This window comes from Taudactylus pleione, unplaced genomic scaffold (assembly GCF_031769625.1).
Source record: "Taudactylus pleione unplaced genomic scaffold, aTauple2 ptg000554l, whole genome shotgun sequence".
In the NCBI taxonomy this organism is placed as follows: domain Eukaryota; kingdom Metazoa; phylum Chordata; class Amphibia; order Anura; family Myobatrachidae; genus Taudactylus; species Taudactylus pleione.
In genome coordinates, this window is record NW_028284956.1 from 422156 (window position 1) to 449999 (window position 27844).

General features: G+C 45.4%; 1 protein-coding gene across 2 annotated transcripts in view; it reads left to right on the plus strand.

Annotated features, from left to right (window-relative positions):
* The window catches only part of MEGF6 (multiple EGF like domains 6), a 433964-nt gene that overhangs the window by 108031 nt on the left and 298089 nt on the right, over positions 1 to 27844 (plus strand). For both annotated transcript variants that reach the window (XM_088452600.1, XM_088452601.1), the window contains exon 4: positions 8557 to 8661. In XM_088452600.1, coding sequence (XP_088308726.1) covers positions 8557 to 8661 — 105 coding nt within the window. The remainder of the gene's footprint in view (positions 1 to 8556; positions 8662 to 27844) is intronic.

Below are 27844 nucleotides of genomic sequence, written 5' to 3' on the forward strand. Positions count from 1 at the left end.
TTGCTGGGATAAGACAGTCTGGAAGCCGGCTGCCGGTATATAGGCAGTCGGCTTCCCGATTGCTTCCCGTTCAGCTAATGTGCTAATGCCATCCAAGTAAGTAAGAGCCAATTACTCTAGAGCCAACAGAAAATGGAGATCACCATTAGACTTACCAGCAATCACATGCGCTCGCCATCATGTCCCAACATGTGCATTCCCGATCCATCACACAGCACACACACGTAGGACAGTGAGCAGCAAGGGGGCAGGGGGCATCTTAGATCAGGAGCCCCAGAGGACCACCTTAGGCCCCTTTAATTCAACTTGTGGGTGAAGTCTTGGCCTGCTTGACAGTTCTCAAAATTGATTGACATCAAGGGCCGTATTCAATTTGAGGTGAAAAGCCGTTTTCACGTGTTTTTGGCGTAAACTTTTCGCCGATGACGTCATTTTCGCCTGTTTTGACTTTACTCCGTATTCAATTTGGAAGACTTGTCGCCTAGGCGGAAAGTCAAAGCAATGTACCAGGCTGAAAAGTTGCGCCTATGAATAGCAGGCGGAAAAAAGTGCAGAATTGGGGTTTTGGGGTGCAACGTTGTGGGAACCCCCGTGCAGCCTTCAGTCAGTCCCCCAAATGTAAACTGTGTCAAACAATTTTTAAAAAAGACTTAAGAACACCCCAAAAAAATGACTTTGAATTTGGGGGCAAATAAAAAAAAATGTTGGGGGACAAAGTTAAAAACTAGCGAACTTGACTCTGGGGGGTCCCCAAGTATGCTCCAGGTGTTTTTTTCATTGCAGGGGCTTTTGGCATGTGGATTTTTCATGATTTTTTAAACTTGACTTTAGCAACTTTAAATTATGCTGGCCCCCATTTTCAAGTACCCCAAATTTGCTGGGATAAGTTATTTTCTGCAAAAAATACTCCTGAATACTATTCTGCACCACTTATAGAAAAACGCTATTTAGCAGCTATTGAGCCCGTTTAAAAACACCAAATACCTTCAGCAAGCTAAATCAGGGGGTACCATAGTGAAACCCCCATGTCAGAGCATCTTTTGGAGGGTGTCAGGCTGATTTCCCCAAATCTGACAGGACTTTCCGCTTGTTTAAGTTTCGCCGTGTCCCGTTTTCGCATACTTTCAAACAAAATACGGTGATACGCGGGCACGCGCGTGATACTTTTCTGCCTGCAAAACATGCGATGTAGGCGAAAAGTCAGGGGGGGGCGAAAAAGTATCGCTGGTCCGCTCAAATTGAATACAGCTCCAAGTATTTGTGTAAGACCAGTGATACAGCTGCAAAATAATATAGGGCCTTTTCCTTGGGCCTAGTCGGTAAAAGGGCCTTGTGTAAAGGTACATTAATCAAGAAACCTGATGTCCCAACAGTTCTGAAAAACAGAAAACTATTGCGTTTGTTGCAAATGTAACTGATCATAGGCAGAATCGCAGCAAATGTGGCCACTACAAGGCCTGGATACAGAGGCGGCCCTAGGCATAGGCTATTAAGATGAATATCGATGGCGCCATTACTCTTCACGTGGGTGCGCAGTAGGCATGGCAGCATGTATCAAAGTTGTTTCAGGGGCACCAGCTAAAATCTTGCCTAGCCCACCAAATCAGTCAGGGCGTCTCTGCCCAGAGTTGAGGGGGGCCTGGCACTGCCGACTGAAGCTGATAGTTGAACTTTTTCCTATAGTAACAAAACATTTGCTCATCTCTAACCAGTAACTATCAGAGTGTCTTTGGATTATGGAAGAAAAAAAAATATAAAAAACATTGTACTGCATTGCTGGGTGTATAACGGGTCTGCTTCCTAAGGGAAATGTCATCCAATCTAAAGCAATTAAAACTTTTCTATTATTATTAAAGAATAGAAATAACATCGAATAACAAATATAGCAATGTATAAAGTACACACATTGTCACTTTAGTCAGGGTCCTGGAGGAGGAGGGGGCTTGCACGTGCGGCCAGCAGTTTCAGAATACTGTATAGCTGGGGAAGCCTCACAAATGAAGTAACCCTTAGATGGCCATAAAATTGCAGGCGAGAAGAACACTAGCGGGGAGCTTGCAGCTTCCTCTAGATCCACACAACCACGCCCAATCGGCTGCATGCAAATCATGTGACCTGCTGCTTTGCTGCCAGCCTACCATGCCAGGGGCATGGGCATATATCATTTATATTTCCAGAAAGTTTCTTAAGTAGTGATTCCAACAGTTGGTGGAAATGGAAGCAGGTTATTTTGGATCATCTAAAATATTACACCTAACGATTGTGTAAGGCCACATACAGCCTGCAATATGTTCAGCGATATTGGACAATTGGCCCTCAATGACTCTTGTGTCTAATATTAAATGGGCAGCACAGACGGTGTAATGGTTAGCATTACTGCCACATAGCACTGAGTTTGTGGGTTTGATTCCCACTACGGCCCTAAGTGTGTGGAGTTTGTATATTCTCCCTGTGCTTGTGTGGGTTTCCTCCGGGTGCTCCAGTTTCCTCCCACACTCCAAAAATATACTGGTAGGTAAATTGGGTCCCAACAACCCTAGTGTGTATGAGCATGTGGTAGGGATTATAGACTGTAAGATCTACTGGGGCAGGGACTGATGTGAATGGACAAATATTCTCTGTAAAGCGCTGCGGAATTATGTGTGCGCTATATAAATAACTGGTAATAAATAAATAATCCCATGGAAATCAATAGGTTCACCATCAGCCATGGCGGTAATTGACCTCAGATTACATTTATTGGGCTACCTGGTGCCGTCATCTTTCAGCCGCACCTAGAGAGGCCTCTTGACGCCAATAGAGATTGGGCTGAAAAAGCCAGATCTCAACCAATTTACCTATTTACATGTTAGGTCCACTTGGACGCTGCTCCTTTTCTGTAGCCGATGTCATCTTGATTTTTTACCTTACTCTTATCCACTGGCCAGATTGTCACTGATGTGAGAGATTACAACACTCAGCATTTTATGGGCTGTAAGAGGTGCTCATTATGCACGATAAGCAAGATCGCCAAAATTGTACCCAATTTATTATATTACTACCAACCGCGATTCTGGTTTTCAGAACGTGTGTGAACCTCGGAGACTAGATGGGTTAGTGCCAGTTTAAGATAAGTTCTAGGTGGGGTAGGTTATGTAGGTCATCTAAAATATTACTCCTGACTATTACACTCCAAACCCGATCATATTAGGGGGTAAATTTACTAAAGTGATAGTTTTTAGAAGTGAGTTTTAGAAGTGATGTTGCCAATAGCAACCAATCAGATTCTACTTAACATTTAACTAGTACCTCCTAGAAGATAATAGCGAGAATCTGATTGGTTGCTATGGGCAACATCACTTTTAAAACTCACTTCCAAAAACTCTCACTTTAGTAAATTTACCCCTAGTAGTAATCTAATTTCCTGCCTGTTTCTACCGGACTTGGGGGTCTATTTACTAAGCAGTGTTAGGAGACATTGGTTTCATTTAAAAACTACAACAAAAAAAACAAAACTGCATTTTGCCGGAGTCTAGAAGCCCATACGCATACGCAGAGTGAAAAGTGATAAGAAAGTGATAAGGTGCCAGCCAATCAGCTCCCAACTGTCATTTTTCAAACACAGCCTGTGAGATGACAGTTGGGAGCTGATTGGCTGGCATCTTATCACTTATCACTTTTCACTCTGTGTCTTATCACTGCTTAGTATATAGACCCCTATGATTTAGATATAGCCTTGAGAGGACTTTGTGGTCCTGGACACACTATTGTGACTGCAGAGATTACAGGTAAAACAACCCATCACCTTCACTAGTCATAGCGTGGATGTCTTTTGCACCAGGCCCAGAGACTCCGGCCATTCAGCACACAGATTATATAGTATGAGGAATATGACTTGTGTTGGTAGCGGATAGTGTGTGTGTGGGGTCTGTTGCCAATATTGCAAATATGAAAATAATATAATATAAAAAAAAAATCAGAAACCTGGCTGCCAAAATTCCTAAAACGAAGCGAAAGGCAGAGAGCGTACGGCCTGCGTATGGGCTTCTAGACTCCGGCAAAATGCCGTTTTGTTTTTTTTGTTGTAGTTTTTAAATGAAACCAATGTGTTCCAGCTTAGATGGTAACTTATAAAATAATGGAAAACATGCACTGGTAATCCTTGGAGTTTGCAAATGGAACAGCACACAGCATCCATTGTCTTACAGCAAGACGATACGTCTTGGGGATTAGGCAGACTAATATATTCTGCAATCTGTCTCCCAGGCATTGAGTTAAGCGAAACAAAAAGAAAATCATTATTGCTCAGCGATGTAGAGGATATGACTAGTATGGTTATTAAGGGCAGCGGGAACGCTACTTCTGCAAACTGCCCCCATTTATTAATGATCGCTATAGCAATGCGATCTGGGCATGACATTTCTGACATACTTGCCGACATTCAGCTACCTCCTTCCGGGAGGGAGCTGAATGCTTACAGCAGGGGGCGTGGCCGGGCAATGATGAAGAATTGGGGGCAGGGCCGGGGGGCATGACCGCACGCTCACGTCATCGTGGCCCCGCCCCCTCTCCACAATACCAAAATTAATGGCATTGTGAAGCAGGGGGTGGGGCCACCATGCGGCGATACGGCTCAAATCGCGTCAAAAACACACACCCCCCGCTGCAGGGGGGGGGGGGGCGGAGACTTCCTTTCCGGGGACCACCCGATATTCGGGAGGCTCCCGGACAAATCGGGAGGGTAGGCAAGCCTGATTTGTGCCCATGATTGCATTGCGACATGCGATCATATTGCCGGAACGTACCATCCAACACCCGCAAGGACAGTGGCTCTGAAAGGAGCCTGTCCCTGCGATGTGCCCGGAGAGCTGCCAGGGCTACTGCGCATGCGCAGGCAGTCCTGCTGACTGCACATGCACGGCCGCCATTGCCGGGGAGAGTTCCGGAGGAACCCTCTGCCGGCTAATTATGTGCAGTGTAGTCCATAGGCTACAGCAGCTAATGCATCGGTATGCAATCGGGAAGTCGGCGGACCTAACCTCGACAGCCGGCTTCCCGACTGCTTAATCCCGGCGAGGGTTAAATGACCGGCGTCTACATCTATACGCCTGTCATTTTACTGACGCCGGGAGACCGGCGCCCGGCATCCCGATCGAAGGGATGCCAGGCGCTGCTGTGGACAGCTGCGGGGGGGGGGTTAGGTTTAGGGCTCCCGGGGGGGACATAGGCTCAGGCACCCCCCGGGAGGTTAGGGTTAGGCTAGGGGGAGGGGGGGTTAGGCACCCCCCGGGGGACTTAGGTTTAGGCGGCAGGGAAGGGGGGTTAGGTTTAGGCACTTAGAGGGGGGATTAGGGTTAGGCACCCCTAAGGAGGGTTAGGGTGGGGGAATAGGTTAGTGAATACTTACCTGGGAACGATCGGGATTTTCATCCTGTTCGTGCAGCCGCTGTCGGGATTTGAACCGCCAGCCAGGGGTCCGGCGGTAAATCATACCGATTCCAATGCATCGCATTCCGGATGTTGCAGATGTAGACACTATAGGGGGATGCAGCTGCCTGCAGGAATAGAGGGATCGTATCGGAGATCCCTGCTGCGGTCCCTTCTTAATACATCCAGGGGAAACTTAATATTTGCGGTTAACTCCCGACAACTGGTGTTTTGGGGGATATAGCCGCAAATATGGAATGATAAATGGACCCCTACAGGCCGAATAGTCCCCTACAGATATCCACAGGCTGCTCAGTATAGGGGCACGTTTATCAAGACCTAACTCCGATGAAAAGTGCACTGGGAAAGGGTAATTTTAAGATCTGGACTATTTATTGTTAGGAGAGGAGCGCGCTCAGCTCTATGTCTCCCTCACTGCCGGGTCCGGATCTTCGGGCCTAAACGCAGGTGCGCTGATGTCACAACGCGACTTCAGACCCAAGTGTGCTATTGCTCACAAGCAGCCTGTCAGCGCATCTTATCTCTCTGTCCTCCACTGAGACAGGAGGGGCCCCTGAGCGTCTCGCTGCAGTGGAGACTAGTAATCGTAAAGTGGAGGCACTACAGATACCACTGTGCCACCACCGATCACTGTATAAGGGCTACTGCCACCTCTGTGTGTATATACAGGTGTGTGCTACCCTAAAATGCACACCACCTCCATTAACCCCATAAACTACCTCGCTAGATCTGCTTGCACCAGTTATAGATGCATTCCTCATTAACCCAGTGTTACCCTGCATCCTGTCATCTGCCAGTTGATGATAATATAATATTCTGCCCTGTGAACTGACCTCCATCGCGCACCGCTGACACCTGTCTGCACCATAGCTTCTGCCAATATTTATTAAACCCCCTAACAACAAGGGCTTAGTGTTTAGCTAGCGGCAAAAGGATTGTAATGAGAAAGTGTATCAGAGCTAAACAATGGGAAATAATTTGTTACTTATCTGGAAAATCCTTGATAAATTATGAATAGGCCCCTTGGAGTTGTAGCTTATAGGATTAGTACCTCCAAAAGTAGTCATTATTTGTAACTGTTATATATTAATCTTTCAGTATTATTATCTCCACCGAGTAACACTAAATAGAACATTGCTGTAAGATAAGTAGGATACACTTTTGTCAGGCTGAGCTGCAGGGAGAAATACCATTGTAACTCTCTTGGGGGGCCCAGTTAACATTAACTATTTGTGGCATATTCCCCAAAAAACACCCGTTTTGGGGGTTGTCCGTGAATACTCAGTATCCTCGCCATGTATATTGGGGGGATCGCAGCAGATATCTCTGAAATCTGCTGCTGTCTCTCAATTTCCAACAGCAGCGTCCCCCATATGTTTCTAGGGATGTACTCAGATTACCGGCATCCGGGACCCTGACACCGAAAGCCCGACATCGGACCAACGATAGGCGTCGAAATCCCAATGCCTATTATTAACCGCACGCCGAAATCCCGACGCCCGGCTTACCGAGCAAAGGTAAGCCGGGGGTCTCAGGTTGTAGCCGTGTGGGGGGTTAGGTTTCGTAACCCCAGGGGGTTAGGGTTAGGCACTCCCCCCCCCCAGGGAGGGTTAGGCCATGGAAAGAGGGGGTTAGGGTTAGGCACCACTAGGGAGTGGTTAGGATCAGGCACCCACCGGGAGGGTTAGCGTTAGGCACCAACGGGGGGAGGTTAGGGTTAGGCACTAGGGGGGTTAGGGTAGGGAGAGGGGAGGATTAGGGTGCTTACTAGCCCTAGTCTGGATTTTGATCCGTCGGTCATCCACTGTCGGTATTTGATCTGGCGGCTATTCAGCCACCGGTATTACATATTGATTCCATGTTTCTATATGGCATGCGATGCTGTCAGATTTACCAATCTCCGGAATCTATAGATGGCGTTGTGCTGCTGTAGCCTTTGGATTGTGGGCCTGAGTCGTACACTGTAAATCACTGCAAACAGCGCGTGTGCTGTTAACGACAAACGCAGATGGCGCATGCTCCAAATCACGTAATATAATGCTGTAAGCATATTGCCACATCAGAAGGTATGTACCTACATTTAAAGTGCTCCCGCCAATAATGAATTTACATTCCTGGTTTAATACTAATAGTACATTAGAAGCTGCCTGCACACATCGAGCCGACCATATGATCTTGAAAATGCCAATTTTAATTTTTGTTTTTGTGTCCGCTGAAACTGCCGTGTGCCATAGGCAAACGCAGGGGGGGTTTCCGTCTGCCTGGAAACCCCCCTCCCCATCCCACACCATGACCACAATAGAAATAGTAATATAATAGAATTTTACAAGTGCTGCATGTTAATCTCAGTATCACAAATGAAATACTTAGCACCACCTGTGGCTCTTTTAACATGTATCCGCTAGTAAGAAATAACCTGTGCACCAACTAGGAGATCTGGAAAACATTCACTGTTAGGGATGTGTTGCTATAGAGCCCAATATGTACATATATGTCCAGGGCAGTGCTAGGGTCCTCTGCTGCTCCCAGACTCCCGGACTTGCTCTAATACTCTGGAATGGAGCCTACATCTAAAATAAAACCATTCAGCTCAGGCAGGATGGCCCTACTGCCGCATTTAGTGGCTTACTGTGATCACTGGTCCAGTACATGCTGGAATTATGACACACAATACACTTTGTGTGACGCTTATTAGAGCTGGTAAAGTGCTAATTTTACCCTCTTCATGGACTGGCCACACTCACTCTAATATCAAGCATTTGGAAACCCCCCTCTAGCAATCCTGCGTTTGCCACTGTGTGCAGCCCCCTCCACAATGCCATCGGCACTCTCTGAGAAGGACGAGGCAATTTCAGTAGCCACCCAACTGTTTCAAAGAGAATCAGCCAGTGTCGCCCGAGCTCCGCAGAGAGGGATGAATAGATAATAACGATGAAGCCTTAATTGATGTTTTGTTTGTGTGGTTTTAAACTTTTTATATTAGGGGAGGATCCAATTTCAGCTCTGTGTGTGGCTTTGAGTAAAGCAGTGACTCTTCAGTTGGCCGAAATTATATTTATGGAGATTTATTGCACCTTGATATAATTTACCTGGATATCATTTAGCCTGCATTCTTTCTGTTTGTTGCAGCGGCCTGCACTTCCGGCATTTGTTTCAATGGAGGAAATTGCGTTGAGGGATCTTCCCAGAGATGTCTTTGTCCATCGGGCTTCCAAGGACCTCGTTGCCAATATGGTAAGTGGAATCGATTGTTACATTAAGGGAGAGATGTACTAAGCTCTGGAAAGTGATAAACTGGAGATTAATAAACAGCTCCTAACTGTCATGTTACAGGCTGTGTTCGAAAAAAATTACAGTTAGGACCTGATTGGCTGGTCGTTTGTCACTCTCCAGTTTATCACTTTCCAGAGCTTAGTACATCTGCCCCTAAGTGAGCTGGTTAAAATGATACATTAAACCTACATATACATACATGCTGGCTCTTTTAACTTTCATGGCAATGTAGCCTAACAGTTCGCTATGAACTAATGACATCACTGAGGCATGAGACATGGACTCGCCTCACTCCTCAGGGAGTAATCAATCAATCAATCAGCCAGCAGCGGTCTAGGTAAATAAACTTTGGGTTCCCTGATACCTTTAGGATGTTTCAATGAAAATTGATTTTTGCTGGTTTTGTTGTGGAATTATCATTTCATCAAATAGTACATAGAACAATGTATAACCCACAGCAACCAATCAGCTGTCCACTCTTACCAGTATGGTGTGTTCAACTTCAGACTAATGAAAGCCAACATCTGATTCGCTGCTATGGCTTTCAGTAGTCCTTTGACATTTCTGTAAATAATGTTTGTAACTGGGCTCTGCCCAAAGCACAGACAAGAGGTTGGAGGTTCTATATTAGTAGGTTTAGGTCAATTTCAATTTTCTTTTGAATTAAAAAGTCTGTATTATATGGAATAAATTACCCCTCAATCATTCTGCATATTATAAATCATACTATAGCAGTCCTTGTGATTTCCTTATATTTTATAGTAAGGGGTACATTATGCTGTATAAATGACATTTATGTTAAATTTTTTTTACTTTCATTTTAAATACACTTATTTTTCAATGGCAAAAATGGACTTTACATTGTTTCTTTTATGCTGTATTGTACTGAATGTTTCCGTGTGATGCACAGTCTGGGAAAGGTAAGTGCTACTTGCTGAGAACTCGGAGTTTAATATACAGTGACATGGGATGGAATTGGAAACATGGAATATGCATTACATACAGGCCTGCTATAACAATTATATAGTTCAGTGTGTATAGCTCTACCTGTCAGCATTGAGAAGGCAGCGACAAGGGCTGGTCCCCTCTGGACCAGTTTATATCAAGGCCCCCAGAGATTGCATTGGAGTGTACGGTCATATACTCAATCCAAACACACAGCTTCAGCTGTACAAACATTTCGGGGGGGGGGGGGGTGTGGGGGGTGTGGGCTGTGTTCTGACACTAGGGCTCCTTTCATCTATTCAGCAGCTAAACAAAAACCAGTAACAACAATATATACATGATTGTTCAACAATATGTACATCAGTGTGTGTGTGCGTCTATATATATATATATATAATATATATATATATAATTTATTTTATTTAATCAAGTATTGTTATTGAGTTTTCTTTTGTGAAAATAACAAAATGACAAGCATTGCATCACATAATAAATGACCAATATATATGATGACTATTATATGGATATATAATGTAATTTATTTTACTAGTGCTTATCTATAGATTAAAAGGGGTTTCCACCTTCAAGTAACTTTATTGTAGTTTTTTTGTGCATACCCTACTGCAACATTTACTAAATATATTTCTTTAACTCTCTGGCTTCCCTGTGCTCTTGTCACCAAAACGTTTACATCATTTGGATTGGCATTGTTTATACAAAACAGAGTAATGCCACGGGGCAGAACTGAACTGTGGCATATAGAAAGGAAATAAATAAATCCTCTGCCTGGTACCGTTGTGGCATATAATTAGCAAAAAGTCTGCCTCGTTTACACTCGTCTTCCATTAGCTAAAGCGGCCATCATTCTAAGGATTTCCAAACTATCTGGGGCTAATGCAGAGCTGAACAAAAGTGAGTTTTGCAGAGCGTATCTCCTGTGTTTTCACACTGCACGTGTTTGAGTGAAAGGGGGCTGTGCCCGTGAGGCCGTGCCCCCTGTTGTATGACTTTTGGAGGCATCATGACCTCTTGTCACGCCCTGTTCTCGTCATGCTAGCGGCTTGCCCTGCGCTCCGCGCACGCGGGTGTCATCCATTGACAGCTGCTCTGCTATGCAAAGCAGCATGTGATAGAGGGCACCCTCAACCTTCCCCCTGCCCGTGGGACACTGCAGCCGGCTTTACTCCGCCCCTCTGCCTGTAATCTCCATGTGACCATGAGGCTCCTTGATGACTGCTATATGGTTTAGGAGTCTAGTTACTAAGCAGTGTTAGGAGACAGAGTGAAAAGTGATAAGGTGCCAGCCAATCGGCTCCCAACTGTCATGTTTCAAACACAGCCTGTGAGATGGCAGTTGGGAGCTGATTGGCTGGCACCTTATCACTTTTCACTCTGTCTCCTAACACTGCTTAGTAACTAGACCCCTTAATCATTTACACCAGTAAAGTTGAAAAGAATTATAAAGTACATTTTCCCCCTCTGACTGTTTATTGTGTCACGCTTGAATTGGCTGTAAAAAGAACACACGGCGATGTCAATTTACAGTTCTGTATCTGCATTGTGTTGGTGTAATGGGCTGGCATGAGCAGTCCATTAGCACGTGGCCATTACTATACATTAATGACAGCTCGGATGACTCCAGATGTGCCTCCACTCCTTCCCTTCCAGATGGTATGTTTGTCGAGAAGAGTAAATAGACGCCTAACGGTGCGCACGGGAACTCTCGAGACGTGAACCGTGTAAACAGATTACGAAAACATTCGCAGTATCAGACAGTGAAGCAGCCATAAGGGAAAATTTTCCATTTCTTGGCACCAAATATTTTACTTGCTGTATCAATCAGCTCCCGTGCTTGGGGTGCTGGGGAAAGCAAGACATTTTGCAAGAGATTAAGCAATAAACTGTTTAGTTCTTCCTGCTGGAATTCACGCCCGGCGCTGTTCCGCGGCCATTTATACTGTGTGTTGATTACACTTTTATCGATCCAGTCTTCTAAGGGACCTTTAGCAATGTATTACACATGTACATAATGGGATTGAGGCTGACTTGAACTTACTCCTGTTTGCATGGTGTACTGTACAGAAAGTTTTCTTTGTGCAAAACAGTCCATGCACATATGCACTTACGCAGATTTGCGTGAATCTAGCACTTGCGCCAACTCACACCCGCCACTTGTGTGGACAGCGGAGGCAATTCAGCAAAAAGATGTGTGGGTTTCTATTCTGCACTATTTTCCTGGCGGATTCCCGAAGCAATCACTTGTGCAAACTGGTCCTAAAATAAACCAATACAAATTATTCTAGCTCTTGATCAGCTCATGGTTAAATGTTTAGAATACATAATAAATATACAGAATAAACATTTGGAAGTGCAACATTGGCAGAATCCAGCTCCTAACACCTGTGACTAAGCCCCCTAAGTCTGTATGGCCCATAGACTAATCCAGACATGGATTCATATATAATACATAAGTGATCCGAATACATGTATATAGTATACTCCTGTAAATAATATCTGTATAAACAGGGAGGTCTGATATCATTGCTTATAATGAGTAAGTACTGATATCATTGCTTCAGTGTTCATCTATATAATAAGCGAGATAGTGTATGTGTGTGTCTATCTGTTTGTCCTTTATGCATGACCAGAGTTTTGTACCTAGTGCCTGATTCAGACCCACTCGCAAGCGCTATGCGCTCGCGAGCGGGTCGATGTTTGGCCACTGCGTATGCGCACGCCGGAACCGGCTCCGACGTGCGCATGCGCGATACCTAGCTAGTTAAGAATACTTGTGTATTATATTTATAAGCAATAACACATCCTGTACTGTATTTTATTACGGATGTTACAAGTCACCTTGGAGATTTCTAAATTTATAGCACAAAGATCGATGTTTGGCCACTGCGCATGCGCACGCCGGAACCGGCTCCGACGTGCGCATGCGCGATACCTGGCTAGCGACGGGCGCTCCATCGCTACGGGTCTCGCACCAAAGCGGGGCAGCTGTCGATTTTGATTTACAGCTTGCCCTGTTTTGGAGGCGGGCAGGGGGGTGGCTGGCCAAATGGAGGCGTTCCTTGCCATTTGGGGGCGGCCCCACTGACATCACGAGTGATGTCAGTGGGTGAGCTTCCGGCTCTAATAGAGCCGAAAGGTCACTTGGCTTGCGGGAACGAGACCCTACCACAAGGGTCTCGTCGCAAGCCGCGATGGTCAAGACCATCGCGACCATCACCTGGCCGCTCGCAATACCTGGCCAGGAGGCCGCACCAAAAAGAAACTAAAACGCCCTGATTAAGAGCGACCACTTTTTCAGAGTGGCCAGCTCTGAATCAGGCCCCTAGCTCCACCACATTTGGCATGGTGGTGTAGTTTGACCAGAATTAGGTTTTTGACTATGTTTGAAGTTTGTCAGGGCAATAGACGTCCACCAAGTAGGCCATAGAGTCTGTGTTTTGAAATATTGCTTTAAGCAAGTTCGCTCAGGATGTCTTCCAGTGCCTAAAACTGCAGTGATGTGAAGGCACAGGCTGATAAGTGCCAGTAGGGGGCAGGGAGAGCTCCAACAGAAGAGCAGTGAATCGGAGGATCAACTGTCACACTGCACCTGCACTGACAGTTACTCATTTCCTCTAAGCACATTTTTATATGCCATGGTCTCCAATGTTGGTCTGCCATGTAAAAAGTGAAAGCTGCAGATGTACTTCAAGGTCCATTCTTCAACCCGGGCAACGGCGGGTATCCCAGCTAGTTATGAATACTTGTGCATTATATTTATAAGCAATAACACATCCTGTACTGTATTTTATTACAAATGTTACAAGTCACCTCGGAGATTTCTAAATTTATAGCACAAAGACGGGACTGCTAGGTGACTTCTAATATCCTTATAATTCACAGAAAAGAGTGCAGTACCCCAAATGTATTTTCTTTCTTAGCTGCAGGAACCAAGGCATCTGTGGGATGAATTGATTAGCAGTCAGCAGGGGACCACAGTGACTCACGTTGACCTCTGGGTCCCAGGTTCTCCAAGGAGCTGGACAGCACAGCTGTTGTCTGGGCTGGGGCGACATATTTGCCGTTGTGCTGTAGAACAAAAAAAATTCTATGCAATTTTTCATTTAGAATCCTGAAAGTCCTACAACTACCCCTGCATGTAACTTTAACACTGCATTCTATAGAAACATTCATTCATCGGAAATAAAACAGCACAACCTGTAATTGCTACAGTGTAGCCAGATAAACTAGTGACCTCCTGCAGGAACACAAGTTACTGCCATTCGGTGTAAAGGAACGTTTGTTCGTCTCTGAGATTAGTGTCCAAGTACAGAGAGTAGGCAGCTAAAATCTTGGTGGAACGCACAGACTTTTATTAATGGGAACATTACTTTCTGGGAGCTGTTCCTTGTAAGCTCTTGATGCGAATCCCAGACACAATATCACTTACTGCATTCTTCCAGCTGCTTACAATTGCTGATTCAGATGCCTTCTCTCTACATTTCACAGAAGGAACACTAATTGTTTCTACAGTGGCATGTTGTTGGTGATGGAACAGGCTGCAGCGTATTGGAGTATTGGTGAGGAGGTTTATGTCATTACATGTCGGCAGTGGTATGTGCTCTGCTAGCAGGAAAATAATGGCATGTGGATCTCTAGCCGATGTGGAACTACAGGTTTCAGCATGTCTTTCCCCTCCTTGCCTATGCTTCATATAACTGGTGCCTCAAAGATTACCTATCAATTACATTTTGAACATCTCGGATCACTGGACCTCATTCAGAGGCGCTCGCAAAAAGCGAGCGCTCGCTATGAATCAGGACAGCCGCTTTTTTTTTAAAACCTGGCCTCCTGGCCGCTCGCTAAGCTGTGGGTGACCACCGACAGCTTTTGCGAGCGGACAGGTGACCATCAGGCTTGCGACGAGACCCTTGTGGTAGGGTAGGGTCTCGTCGGCTGCAAGCCCCAGTGAGCTTCCTGCTCAAATAGAGCAGGAAGCTCACTATTGACATCACGAGTGATGTTAGTAGGGCCGCCCACAAATGGCAGGTGTTCAGGAACGCCTCGGTTTGACCAGCCACCCCCCCTCCCCGCCTACAAGACGGGGCGAGCTGTCGATCAACATCGACAGCCGCCCCGTTTGTAGCGAGCCCCGGAGCGAGTGAATTTCTCACTCGCTACGAGGCTTGCGTACACGCGGCGCGTTCGCAGTGCCCCACCATTGACCCGCTTGCGAGCGGGTCTGAATGAGGTCCACTGTCTAATGAGGACAGTGTTATTTGTATTGAATATTGTGCAGAATATCTGTCTTTCTTAGGTCAGTCAACATACACAAACAGCATACTGTATGTAACTGTATTCCGCTAATGGGTCATTTTCCGAATGATTTCTTATGAACCACTAAAAGTGCGAAGCAGCAATGTTTCTTTGTTTGCGCTAGTGCACCTACCTCTCTGACTAGCGCATTTCGCTATGTACGAGTACGCCCATTTCAAAGCCTTTAGGACTGGCTTGGAAAATCCATATGCGCCTCTAGCAGTGGTTTTAGCGCTAATTACATGGTGGAAATCGCAAAAAAAAAAACCCTATCAGAACGAAGTCCAACCTAGCACCTCTTTGGGGCACCACCTTTATTTGTCTAGCATTTACATTTCTCTGCTAAAATACTGCCTGGTTTGGCACGCATTGGTATATCTATAATGGATGCACATGGGCCCCTGAGCTCAGGGGGGTCCGCACCACACACCCTGCACCCATATATTTATTATACTTCCCTCACCGGAGTTCCGCGCAGACCAGTGCTGCAGACTGAAATCACAGGGAAAATGGTGTGGCAGCCATTTTCCCGGTGATTTGCACATTCGCACTAGAGATGTCTCCAGGAACATAGCTGAGGCGCCATGTTCCCAGAGACCTGAGGATGCGCAAAGCCAGAGTCTACTGTGCTGCCGGAGAGGAGGGGGGCCCGCACGGCAAGGGGGCTGCGCACGGGGCCCCCTCATCTCTTAAACCGCCCCCGTTTGCATGTGTCACTTTTTGATGGTTTTTATTATATAATTGTAGTGTGCCTATACGTACACTCTACCTCAAAAGCGCAACTGTAGAAGGTGGCCAACTAAATCTCTGGCATTGTGTCTTAAGTGCTAGACAATTGAAGCCATTTTTCAAATAGAAATAGACTAAGCCCCAGTTGATAACTGGGGGACCTGTGTAACTCATACATGCCTACACTCCCGGAAGGCGCAGGAGGCTTTTGATTTTTCGGGTAGCCCACCGCACCCACCGGAAGTGTAGGCAGATTTCCCGCATCCTGCCCACTTCCTAGTGAAGCGGGCAGGATGGGGATATTTAATGGGGAATTTGCGGGTCCTCGAGGAGGGGTGAGGCTAAATGACTCGTTTTCCAAGGAAATAGGCGGGGCCTAATTATGTCCTGTTCTCCCAGCTGCTCCGGCAAAAGAGGACTACAAAGTGGGTAAGAATGGTGTAACTGTATCCTCTCACCACTGTGAGTAGGGAAGTTCTTTGCACCTGGACAATGTTGCACTGCAGGTGGGACGGGATGCAGTCAGGATACCGGCGGGCGAACACTGACAGCCCGACAGGGGACTAAAGATAGGCGTCAAAATCCTGACTCCTATCATTAGCCCCACTACAAAATACCGACACCCGGCATACCGAACGAAGGTAAGCCTGGTGTCTTACCGTCTAGCCGCGGAGGGGGGGAGGGTTAGGTTTATGGACCCCCGGGCGGATTTAGGGTTTGGCACCCCCCCGGGTGGGTTACGGTAGGGAAAGGGGGGTTAGTGATAGGCACCACTAGGGTGGGTGAGGGTTAGGCACCCTTCTGGGAGGGATAGGTTTAGGGTGTACGGGGAGGGGGGGTTAGGTTTAGGCACTAGGGGTGAGGTTAGGGTTAGGCACCCCTAAGGGAGGGTTAGGAGGGGAGAGTTAGGTTACTTACCAGCCCCAGTCGGGAATTGGGTCCGTCGGAGTTCCGCTGTCGGTATTTGATCTGGCGGCTATTCAGCCGCCAGCATTAAACACTGATTCCTGTTGGACAGATATAAAATGTGAAGACAGAATTAGATTTTAGAGGGCGTGTCCTAACACAAATCTGTATTGCAGTGTAAAAATAAAGCTGGGTCATGTGGCCCAATTTTGAAGAATGTCCCCACCTGACCATCTCCAATTTTGATTAAAATGTTACGTGATGGTTGATATATGTTTCACACTAACTTTTGGAAAAATGTAGTTCACAATGTGCAATAGTAGCAAAACAATAGCCCTCAAAGTGGGGGGGCGAGAGGGGGGGCAAAGGTTCCATGGCCATAGCTAGCTATGGGCGTCCGGTACACAGATGCTCTGTGGCCACCACCTTCGCTGCCCAATGGCCGTTGCTCCTGGCGAACGGCATTCTGCGGCCAGGATTGCTGTTGCAGCACCCGCGGAGAGTCCTGTGAATGCTCTAGACAGGAGCCCTGCACACTATACGCAGCCGATCGGACGCCCTGAGGATGCCCAGTCAGCGCTGTACTTACCGCAGCTGCAGTGAGCGGGGCTGGCACAGGGCGCTTATGTGCCCAATTGCGGCTCTGGCGGGTGCAACTATTAAAATTGGAGGTGGTCAGGTGGGGACCCCTGGTCCACTTGACATGGAATGACCCAGCTGTCCAGCATTTGCAGTCAGTGTTTACCCTGCATGTATTTGCATGCATAACAACATTGTAAGCCCAGGTGCAAGTTACCTTTTTTTTTTCCCCTTGCTTTGCTCCCAGCTCAGAATCAGGCACTGTGTATGTATGTCATGGAAATAGTCGCATACCACCAAACAAAATAAAATGTCCCCATGTTTCTGCAGAAGTACTCAGCAGTCCTGATCAGCACTCAAATGGATGTTACACACGTGCACGCCGGCAGACTCTACCATACCGGCCTGTATCCCTGCGCTTCATTGCAATAATCAGTACAACCGCGCAAGTATAGATACGTTATGTCCATAAAGAGCATTTACACTACGTCATTGCAGGTTTGCAGTACATAAATGGCCCATATTGATTCTTAGATATGGGAACATATTGTGAATCTATTTGCATATTCACAGTAGCGTGGTCATTTATAATTTCACAGCCCAATAATCCTTTATAGCAGAGAGCAAAGCAGCAGGAAACCTGTATGTTGCCTTATGTAGCACATTACCCTGCCAGGCAAAGCACAGCAAACTCCTGGCTGTTCTAAAATATGTATTACATATTAAACATGCGCATGTTGATGGTAGAAGGGATAGGGTTTAAAGAATATAACAGTAATTAAGGAATATTCCTCTTCAAAATTGAGTTTTTTCTCTATACTAACTTCATTATACCCCCTATCCACGCGTACGCACACATACACACCCCCCCACATGCACACACACCTCATTGGTGGACATTCCTCCCTTGGGAGCCTGTTCTATAACTTGCCATTGCCATCTGCAGACAATAAGCTGCCGCCAATTGGTCAAAGTGAGCAGAGACATTCCAACATTGAAAATGTGGCCTCAAATTAAGCAACATGCCCCATTTATCCAACGTACATCCTGATCCTTCCGTGCTGCTCCCCTCCTCTCTGAGGCCATACCCATTCCACTGCAGGAAATTAAGGGAAACCTGCAAAAATCCAGACTCACTATAGATATGTATCATGTATATACTACTAGCTGAGATACCGGCCATTGCCCGTATTGAAGAACAGACCTGGAAGTACATCTGCAGCCTTTATTTTTTACATTGCAGACCAACATTGGAGACCATGGCTTATGAAAATGTGCTTAGAGGAAATGAGTAACTGTCAGTGCAGGTGCAGTGTGACAGCTGATCCTCTGACTCACTGCTCTTCTTTTGGAGCTCTGCCTGCCCCCCACTGGTACATATCAGCCTGTGCCTTCACATCATTGCAGTTTTAGGCATTGGAAGACATCCTGAGTGAACTTGCTTAAACCAAAATTTAAAAACAGAGACTCTACGGCCTATGAAGACCTCTATGACTCTACCGAGCTTCAAACATAGCCAAAAACCTAATCCTATTCAAAATACATCAGCATGCAGTGGCATAGCTAGTGTATTTGGAGGCCAGGGCAAGATGAAAAATGGAGCCACCCCCCCCCCCTCCTATATGCATGCACTGAAAAAGTGGGTGTGGCCACTTGCCACAAGGGGCATGGCCATTGAAAAATGGGGGGTGTCAACATGACACACCACCATTTCTTATCACTCAGGGAACATTCCTTTCCATTCCATATGCACCTTAATGCCCCCAGTAGTAGTGCCTCTCTTGCAATGCCCACTGTAGTAGTGCCCCTTATGCAATGCCCCCACTAGCAGAGCCCTATGTAATAGTGTTCCAGTAGTGCCCCTTATACAGTGCCTCCAGTAGTGCACCCTTATACAGTGCCCCTGGTAGTGCACCCTTATACAGTGCCCCCGGTAGTGCACCCTTATACAGTGCCCCCAGTAATGCACCCTTATACAGTGCCCCCAGTAGTGCACCCTTATATAGTGCCCCCAGTGGTGGTCCCCCTATGCAGTTCCCCCAGTAGTGATCCCCTATACAGTACCCCCAGTAGTTGTCCCCCTTATACAGTGGCCCCAGTACAGCCCTCCCTAAGCAGTGCCCCCAGTAGTGGTCCCCGCTATGCTGTGCCCCTTATACAGTGCACACAGTAGTGGTCCCCCTATGCAGTGCCCCCAGTAGTAGTCCTCCCTATGCAATGCTCCCAGTAGTGATACAGTGCCCCTGACCTGTAGTGCCCCTTACATAATACATAGACACAGACATGCACAAACACTCACCTGAATCCCCGCTCCTGCGCCCGCTGCTCTTCTGTCCTCCCGCTTGGCACTATCTCTCCCATCACCCACTACGGGAGCCAGAAGGCGGAGCTCATGAGTGAGCTCCATCCCGGTCCCGGCCGTGGGTGCAGCAGCCAATGAGAGTCTGTCTGACTTTCATTGACTGCTGAATCACACACCGCTGCCGGTTAGTACAGTGCCCCCAGTCGTGCCCCCTATGCAGTACTCCCAGCAGTGATACAGTGCCCCCGGCCTGTAGTGCCCCTTACATAATACATAGACATACACAAAATACTCACCTGACTCTCATTGACTGCTGAAACACACACACCGCTGCTGGTTAGTACAAGTGTACTACCTGGCGCCGGCGGTGGTGTGTGTTACTGTGTAGTGCGGACCGCCATCACTGCGGTCCGCACTACACTGCCTTTAACAGACCTGGACCGTGGACCAGTCCAGCGGCGCCCAGGGCATGAGCCTGGTGGAGCTAGGTACAAAACTTTGGCCATGCATGAAGGACAAACAGACACACACACAAACTTTCTCGCTTATTATATTGATATCAGCTTTTTGTCTATTTTCTACATGAACATTAGAGCTTTAAAATAGCAAACAACAATATGCTGTAACATACCCAGAATATACTGGCAGGGCAGTTTAGACATGAAGAGAGCGATGACTTGACCCGTCACTGTCTCATAGCAACAGGTCAGCTTTAGTCTCATGTTATAACAACTGTCCTCTTTGAGCTGAGATATGATGAAGGTACAATAGTAATGTTGAAATCTTAACTTCTTTAAAAAAAACTCCCGATGTAGGGTTGCCCTGAACAGCGTATTCTCAGTAGACTTCATTTTTAACTCTTTAATTAAAAACTGTTTTTCTTTTGTTCTTGTTAATAATAAAAGGAAACCATCATTCACCTAGCTATAATATGATGTTGGCATTGGTACTTGGATCATCCTCTGTGTTTGGTCTTTATCAGATACAGCATTATGGCAAGCGATTAAAAGAGTTTCTTTCTCCAATAACTCATTGATGGTTTCTGTTTTTGTTTTTTTTTAATTACATTTGCACACGTTGTCATTAGGGGGTATTGTGTGTAGAATTTTGAGGACAAAAATTAATCTATTCCATTTTGGAATAAGGCTGTACCATAACAAAATGTGGAAAAAGTGAAGCGCTGTGAATACTTTTCGGATGCACTTTAAGTTATTCATGTCCCGTGGCTAATTACAGTGCGACCATTTAACATACAAAGTGTGTCCCAAACAGCCACAGAACCGGTATTATTTATATTTACAGGCAATCACAGTGATATCTTGGCAGCCCTGTGCCTCGGGTTGGTGTTTGCTTGCGTCAGCCTTTAATTGCAGATTTTATTGTCAGTGTAGAGATATATATCACAGGCATTACGATATGTCAGACTCTTCCATAAATGCTATGGCAGATGATCTCTAAAACAGTTTCCAAGTAACACCTGTCTCAGACAATATTATTAGATTTACATACTGTAGAGCAGAGGTATTCAACATGCAACCCTCCAGCTGCTGTGGAACTACACATCCCAGCACGACCTGACACAGTTTTAGAATGCCCTAATAGCAAAACTCTGGCAGGGCATGCTGGGATGTTTAGTCCCCCAGCAGCTTTAGGGCTGCATGATGTAGAGTGTTGGAAAAGGTGGATCACACAGAATCAGACTTGCTGACTCTCTGGATTCCCCATACGGGAGGGGGCAGCCGGGTCAGCGTTGCAGGGGGCGTGTCTGCGGCAATGGTAGGCGGTTCAAGGGATCGCATCATTGCAGCCCCCACCCCTCGCTATACAATGCTGAGATTTCGTAGATAACAATGTTACGATAACATAATTCAGCACAACTCGCGTCATCTGACTCCTCTGGACCGCCCAGGTAAGTGCAGGGGGAAGGGTGGGAAGTGGTGGGGGCGGAGGGATGTGGGGGTGTGGCAGCCAGTCCAGGAGACTTGCTCTTTCCAGCAGGGGGGGTGGGAGCGCAACCCGATTTTTGGGAGCCTCCAGGCTATTGTGGGAGAGTCTGCAAGTTTGCTCAGAATACTTTTATTTTTACGATAGAAATAATCAAACAATAGAATGACATTTTGCAAAACAACATACAATACATACAATACAGCATACAATACATAAAATACAGCATGCAATACATACAATACAGCATGCAATACATACAATACAGCATACAATACATACAATACAGCATGCAATACATACAATACGCATACAATACATAAAATACAGCATACTACAATACATACAATACAGCATACAATACATACAATACAGCATGCAATACATACAATACAGCATACAATACATACAATACAGCATGCAATACATACAATACAGCATACAATACATACAATACAGCATGCAATACATACAATACAGCATACAATACATACAATACAGCATACAATACATACAATACAGCATGCAATACATACAATACAGCATACAATACATACAATACAGCATACAATACAGCATGCAATACATACAATACAGCATACAATACATACAATACAGCATACAATACAGCATGCAATACATACAATACATCATACAATACATACAATACAGCATACAATACATACAATACAGCATGCAATACATACAATACAGCATACAATACAGCATACAATACATACAATACAGCATGCAATACATCTAATACATCATACAATACATACAATACAGCATGCAATACATACAATACAGCATGCAATACATACAATACAGCATACAATACATACAATACAGCATACAATACATACAATACAGCATGCAATACATACAATACAGCATACAATACATACAATACAGCATACAATACATACAATACAGCATGCAATACATACAATACAGCATACAATACATACAATACAGCATGCAATACATACAATACAGCATACAATACATACAATACAGCATACAATACATACAATACAGCATGCAATACATACAATACAGCATGCAATACATACAATACAGCATACGATACATACAATACAGCATACAATACAGCATGCAATACATACAATACAGCATACAATACAGCATGCAATACATACAATACAGCATGCAATACATACAATACAGCATACGATACATACAATACAGCATACAATACAGCATGCAATACATACAATACAGCATACAATACATACAATACAGCATGCAATACATACAATACAGCATACGATACATACAATACAGCATACAATACAGCATGCAATACATACAATACAGCATACAATACATACAATACAGCATGCAATACATACAATACAGCATGCAATACATACAATACAGCATGCAATACATACAATACCGCATGCAATACATACAATACCGCATGCAATACATACAATACAGCATACAATACATACAATACAGCATACAATACAGCATGCAATACATACAATACAGCATACAATACATACAATACAGCATACGATACATACAATACAGCATACAATACAGCATGCAATACATACAATACAGCATACAATACATACAATACAGCATGCAATACATACAATACAGCATACAATACATACAATACAGCATACAATACATACAATACAGCATGCAATACATACAATACAGCATGCAATACATACAATACAGCATGCAATACATACAATACAGCATACGATACATACAATACAGCATACAATACAGCATGCAATACATACAATACAGCATACAATACATACAATACAGCATGCAATACATACAATACAGCATACGATACATACAATACAGCATACAATACAGCATGCAATACATACAATACAGCATACAATACATACAATACAGCATGCAATACATACAATACAGCATGCAATACATACAATACAGCATGCAATACATACAATACCGCATGCAATACATACAATACCGCATGCAATACATACAATACAGCATACAATACATACAATACAGCATACAATACAGCATGCAATACATACAATACAGCATACAATACATACAATACAGCATACGATACATACAATACAGCATACAATACAGCATGCAATACATACAATACAGCATACAATACATACAATACAGCATGCAATACATACAATACAGCATGCAATACATACAATACAGCATACAATACATACAATACAGCATACAATACATACAATACAGCATGCAATACATACAATACAGCATGCAATACATACAATACAGCATACAACATTCCAGTTAAAATAAGTTAGAAAATGAAGTGCATTATAGTTCCCTTTAAATCATGGTCACCACCTCTGGATTAGTAAATAACCGACGTTATGCAGCGCTGGTTTATAAATTCATGTAAGTTTTTCTTTATCTATTCTACAAGCAGCAGATTATTTCAGCAGGGAATCTGTTCCTTTTCATTTTCCAAATCGGATCCTGTGCCACCTGTACTGGTACAAATAACAAGTTGCAAAGTTCTTTTTTCTTGAATTCTCTACTCAGCATGAAAACACAACCCCTGCTTAGATTTCATTACTGGCTGTTTCACTAGCTGTAAAATGTCTGCAGCCTCTCTGTAAGAAAGAACAATAAACCTACAAAGGTGCTGGTTTCCTGTGTCCCACTTAGACGGAACACGGCGCGTTTCTTTCCTTACTAACTATTGTATTGAGCTTACTGAATGCTTGAATAGGATTGAAATCTGGACCAATATTCTTATGAATACACAAAGAAGAAAATAAAATATGTCATTTCCCCTTTACCGCAGGTGTTTTTCTTTTGAACGTTCTTGTAAACTGGAATGGGAATGGAACCTACTGGGTTCCAATGACCTCACACCTGCATTCAGGAGTGTTTACACTACTGCAGTTTTAAGATGCTGTTTGCAAGTGTATTTGACAATTTATGTTGGCACTATGTAAATAAATGGTAATTATAATGTTAATATTTGGCAAGTGTCCTACATTGACCCTCCTTCTGTTAGCAAGTGCTGATTGCCAACCTGTGCGAAACGCGTTAACATTTGACATGCTGCGTCTAGGGATTTTCTTAACACCAGTGGATAAGCAGCCTAATAGAGACATAAATATTACAAAATAATCTTTATCCTGTGTATTTATAAAAGACCATTCAGATTGTTACAGTCTGGCGGCTATGTCTGGGTATTTTGTATTATGGAGAATGAATTACTTTCTCTAACCATACAGAGATATTCTCTCTAACATTCTTTGTATGAATCACTTTTTCCCTATCAATTGTCACAGAACAGGATTGTAATCCCTAGAGCTTTTTTATTTATTACAATGTGCACGGAGACAAATATAGTTTTGTTTTGCTATTACTAATGCCCTAAAACTGCAAGAGGGCTGGATTCATTTTATTTTGCCGGCTAGAAAAATGTCCAATATCTGTATAGAATAATATATAATGCTAACATTTACTGTTATGTAGTCCCTGGGCATAGTCTCTCTGCCTAACCAACTAATGTTGTGTTTTTTAATATTTGTAGACTGAGGGCCTGACTCTGGGTTGGGAATAGACTCTGGACCTGATTCAGAGCCGGACGCTCTGAACGCCTCCGTCTGGGCAGCCACGCCCCCGGCACGCCCACCAAAGGGGGTGTGCTGTCACTCAACATCGACAGCACGCCCCCTTTGGTATGAGACCCGGAGCGACGGTTTGCCCGTCGCTATCCGGGTCTCGCGCATGCGCACGACGGAGCCAGCCCTGTCGTGCGCATGCGCAGTGGGCCACCATCGACCCGCTTGCGAGTGCTCAGCGCTCGCGAGCGGGTCTAAATCAGGCCCAGAGTCTAATCCCAACCCAGAGCCAGGCCCTCAGTCTACAAATATTGAAACACACAACATTAGTTGGTTAGGCAGAGAAACTATGCCCAGGGACTACATAACAATAAATGTCAGCCTTATATACCTCCATGGCACCCGGTGCGGCAGGAGTAGCTTCAAAGGGGGGCGTGGTTTCGTGGAAAGGGGCATGACTACGTCTCACAAAGCCACGGCCCCTCATGTGTGCCGAGTTTGGGGGCGTTACCGCCTCCCATTCTCGGCACACAGTCGGCTTCCCCAGCGCTCCTGCAGCTGCTGGGGCAGCCCACATCTCTCCCTGCCTCTCTCCATGTCACGGTGACACCATCCCACGGGGTGACACCAAAAAAGCAGAGCAGCTCTGCTAGTTTGGTGTCACCCCCTCGGATGGTGTCACCCAGTGCGGCCCGCACCCCCCTAGTGACGCCAGTGGAATAGAGTAAGATAGAGCAAGTAACTGCGCCCCTGGAACAAACCATGCTGCAATGCAAAGGGTGCAAATACATTTTTTTTTATGTGTAAGCATGGTAAATACTGGTAGTTTGTGCTTGTAGCCCACACATGCAGGACGGCTTTATTTTTACACTGCAATTTAGATTTCAGCCTGGACCATACTAGCCGACTTGAAAATTCTCCTCCCCGAGAGAAGCCTGAGGAGAAGCAGGTGGGCGGAGGTGGGGGCGGGGCCTGCATGAATTGCATCATTAAGCTCCACCCCCTCACAGGAATTTGTCACGACCGTGCATATTTTAAATAGGGGCGGGGCTAAATGATGCAACTGTCATAGAATTGCATAATTAGGCTCCACCCCAATGCACGGACCCGCCAATCACTGCTAATATTCTCCCCATTCTGCCTACTTCACTAGTTCACTGGTTACCTGAAAAATCGTGAGCCTCCCGCCAATTCCGGGAGGGTAGGCATGTATGGTCTGGACACACCCAGGGGCGATTTAAGAGAGAAGAGAGCCCGGGTGCAGACTCCGTGTGGCCGCCTCTGCCAGAATCTACTGCGCATGCACTGGTCTCCGGGAAAATGCCACCCGCATCTTATCCACGGGGACATCTCTACTGTGCATGCGCAAATCACCAGGAAAAGACATTTTGTCGGGCCGCCGACAAACGCAGGACTCTGGAGAGGCCAGTATATCTATACAGTATATAGGTGTGCCCGTTATAGATACGCCATTAGACACGCCTCTCTCACATCTAAATCTCTGCACATTTTACATCTGCCCCACCTACAGTGCAACATGATTTAGTAAAGGTGCAAAGTTACTTGTTTTTTTTTTGCATTACTTTGAACTCTGAATCAGGCCTTAAAAGATATAGGACCTCATTCAGAGTCGGTCGAAGCGGCCGCACGCCACCGATGTTCGCTATACTGCGCATGCGTAACGTCCGCAATGCGCGTGCGCAAACTAGCCGCTACGATCAGTTATTTCTCTCTCCTTGAACACAGCCAGGTCGGTAGTTTGAGTGACAGATTGAGGCATTTGTGGGTGGTAACAGGGGAAGGTGCTTGAAAACGGGGGAGTGGAGATCCGGACGCAGGCGTGCCTAATTATGCGAATGGCGTTTTATGGGAGTGCATACGGTTTATGGGAGTGCATAATTAACAAAGTAGCGTCATGGCACATGTGACATGGGAGGTTTTTACACTGACATGATCGTAGAGCTTAAGAGAGGGTATGGTCAACCTTAAGCTCTACGACCAGTTCCGATGGTTCCCGATAGTCTCGATTAATCCTTATATGCCCGGAGATGACGTGCAATGCGTACGAGAAGGGGGCGTATATTTTTGAATTCCGGCCGCTTCCTCCCCTTGGTCGGCCAGCTACCGATCCAAACTTAGGGACGCAACTTGCGAGGGAATCATTTACATATCCGGCCTCTTTTCCCGTACGACCGTGCGGCTGCTTCGACCGACTCTGAATGAGGTCCCTAATGTGGAGCCAACAGTAGGTGGCCTGTTTATCATTCAATATTTGCGGGATATCCCCTGTAAGCTATTGCACTGCTTCCAGCTCTTTGCTGCTCTTATCGGAGCCCGTCTCCCTGCAACAGTAGAATAGAAAATTTGCGTGGAAATATTAATTTGGACGGTGCGAATTTACGCTAAAATATTTATCACATATAGCCGGACATGGGTGGAGGGATCCGAAAGAATCCTTCGCAACCCGGGACTCTGGAGAGCATACTGGGGACATCAATATCAAGACTGCAATCAGCTGAAAAGGCCACAAGTTACGCTGGCCGGCCCGGAGCCACAGTGGCCTAATGTCCAAACTTACTGAGATGTGGTGTGTTGAACCGCTTGGCAAATCACCGGAATAAAAGCAAATGTTTTAGACATGGTTCTAATTGTAAAGATTGGGCAGAATACATGTGGTAATAGCACTATACGATTGGGCGATCTGTACTGGGGTGTGTGGCTAAGCATGCTGGGGCATGACCACACCCAGGTGCGAATACTGGAGCTCCCATTTTATGCTGCATGGGTTTCGGCGCGCCATTTTGTTGAAGACCAGGCATTGGAA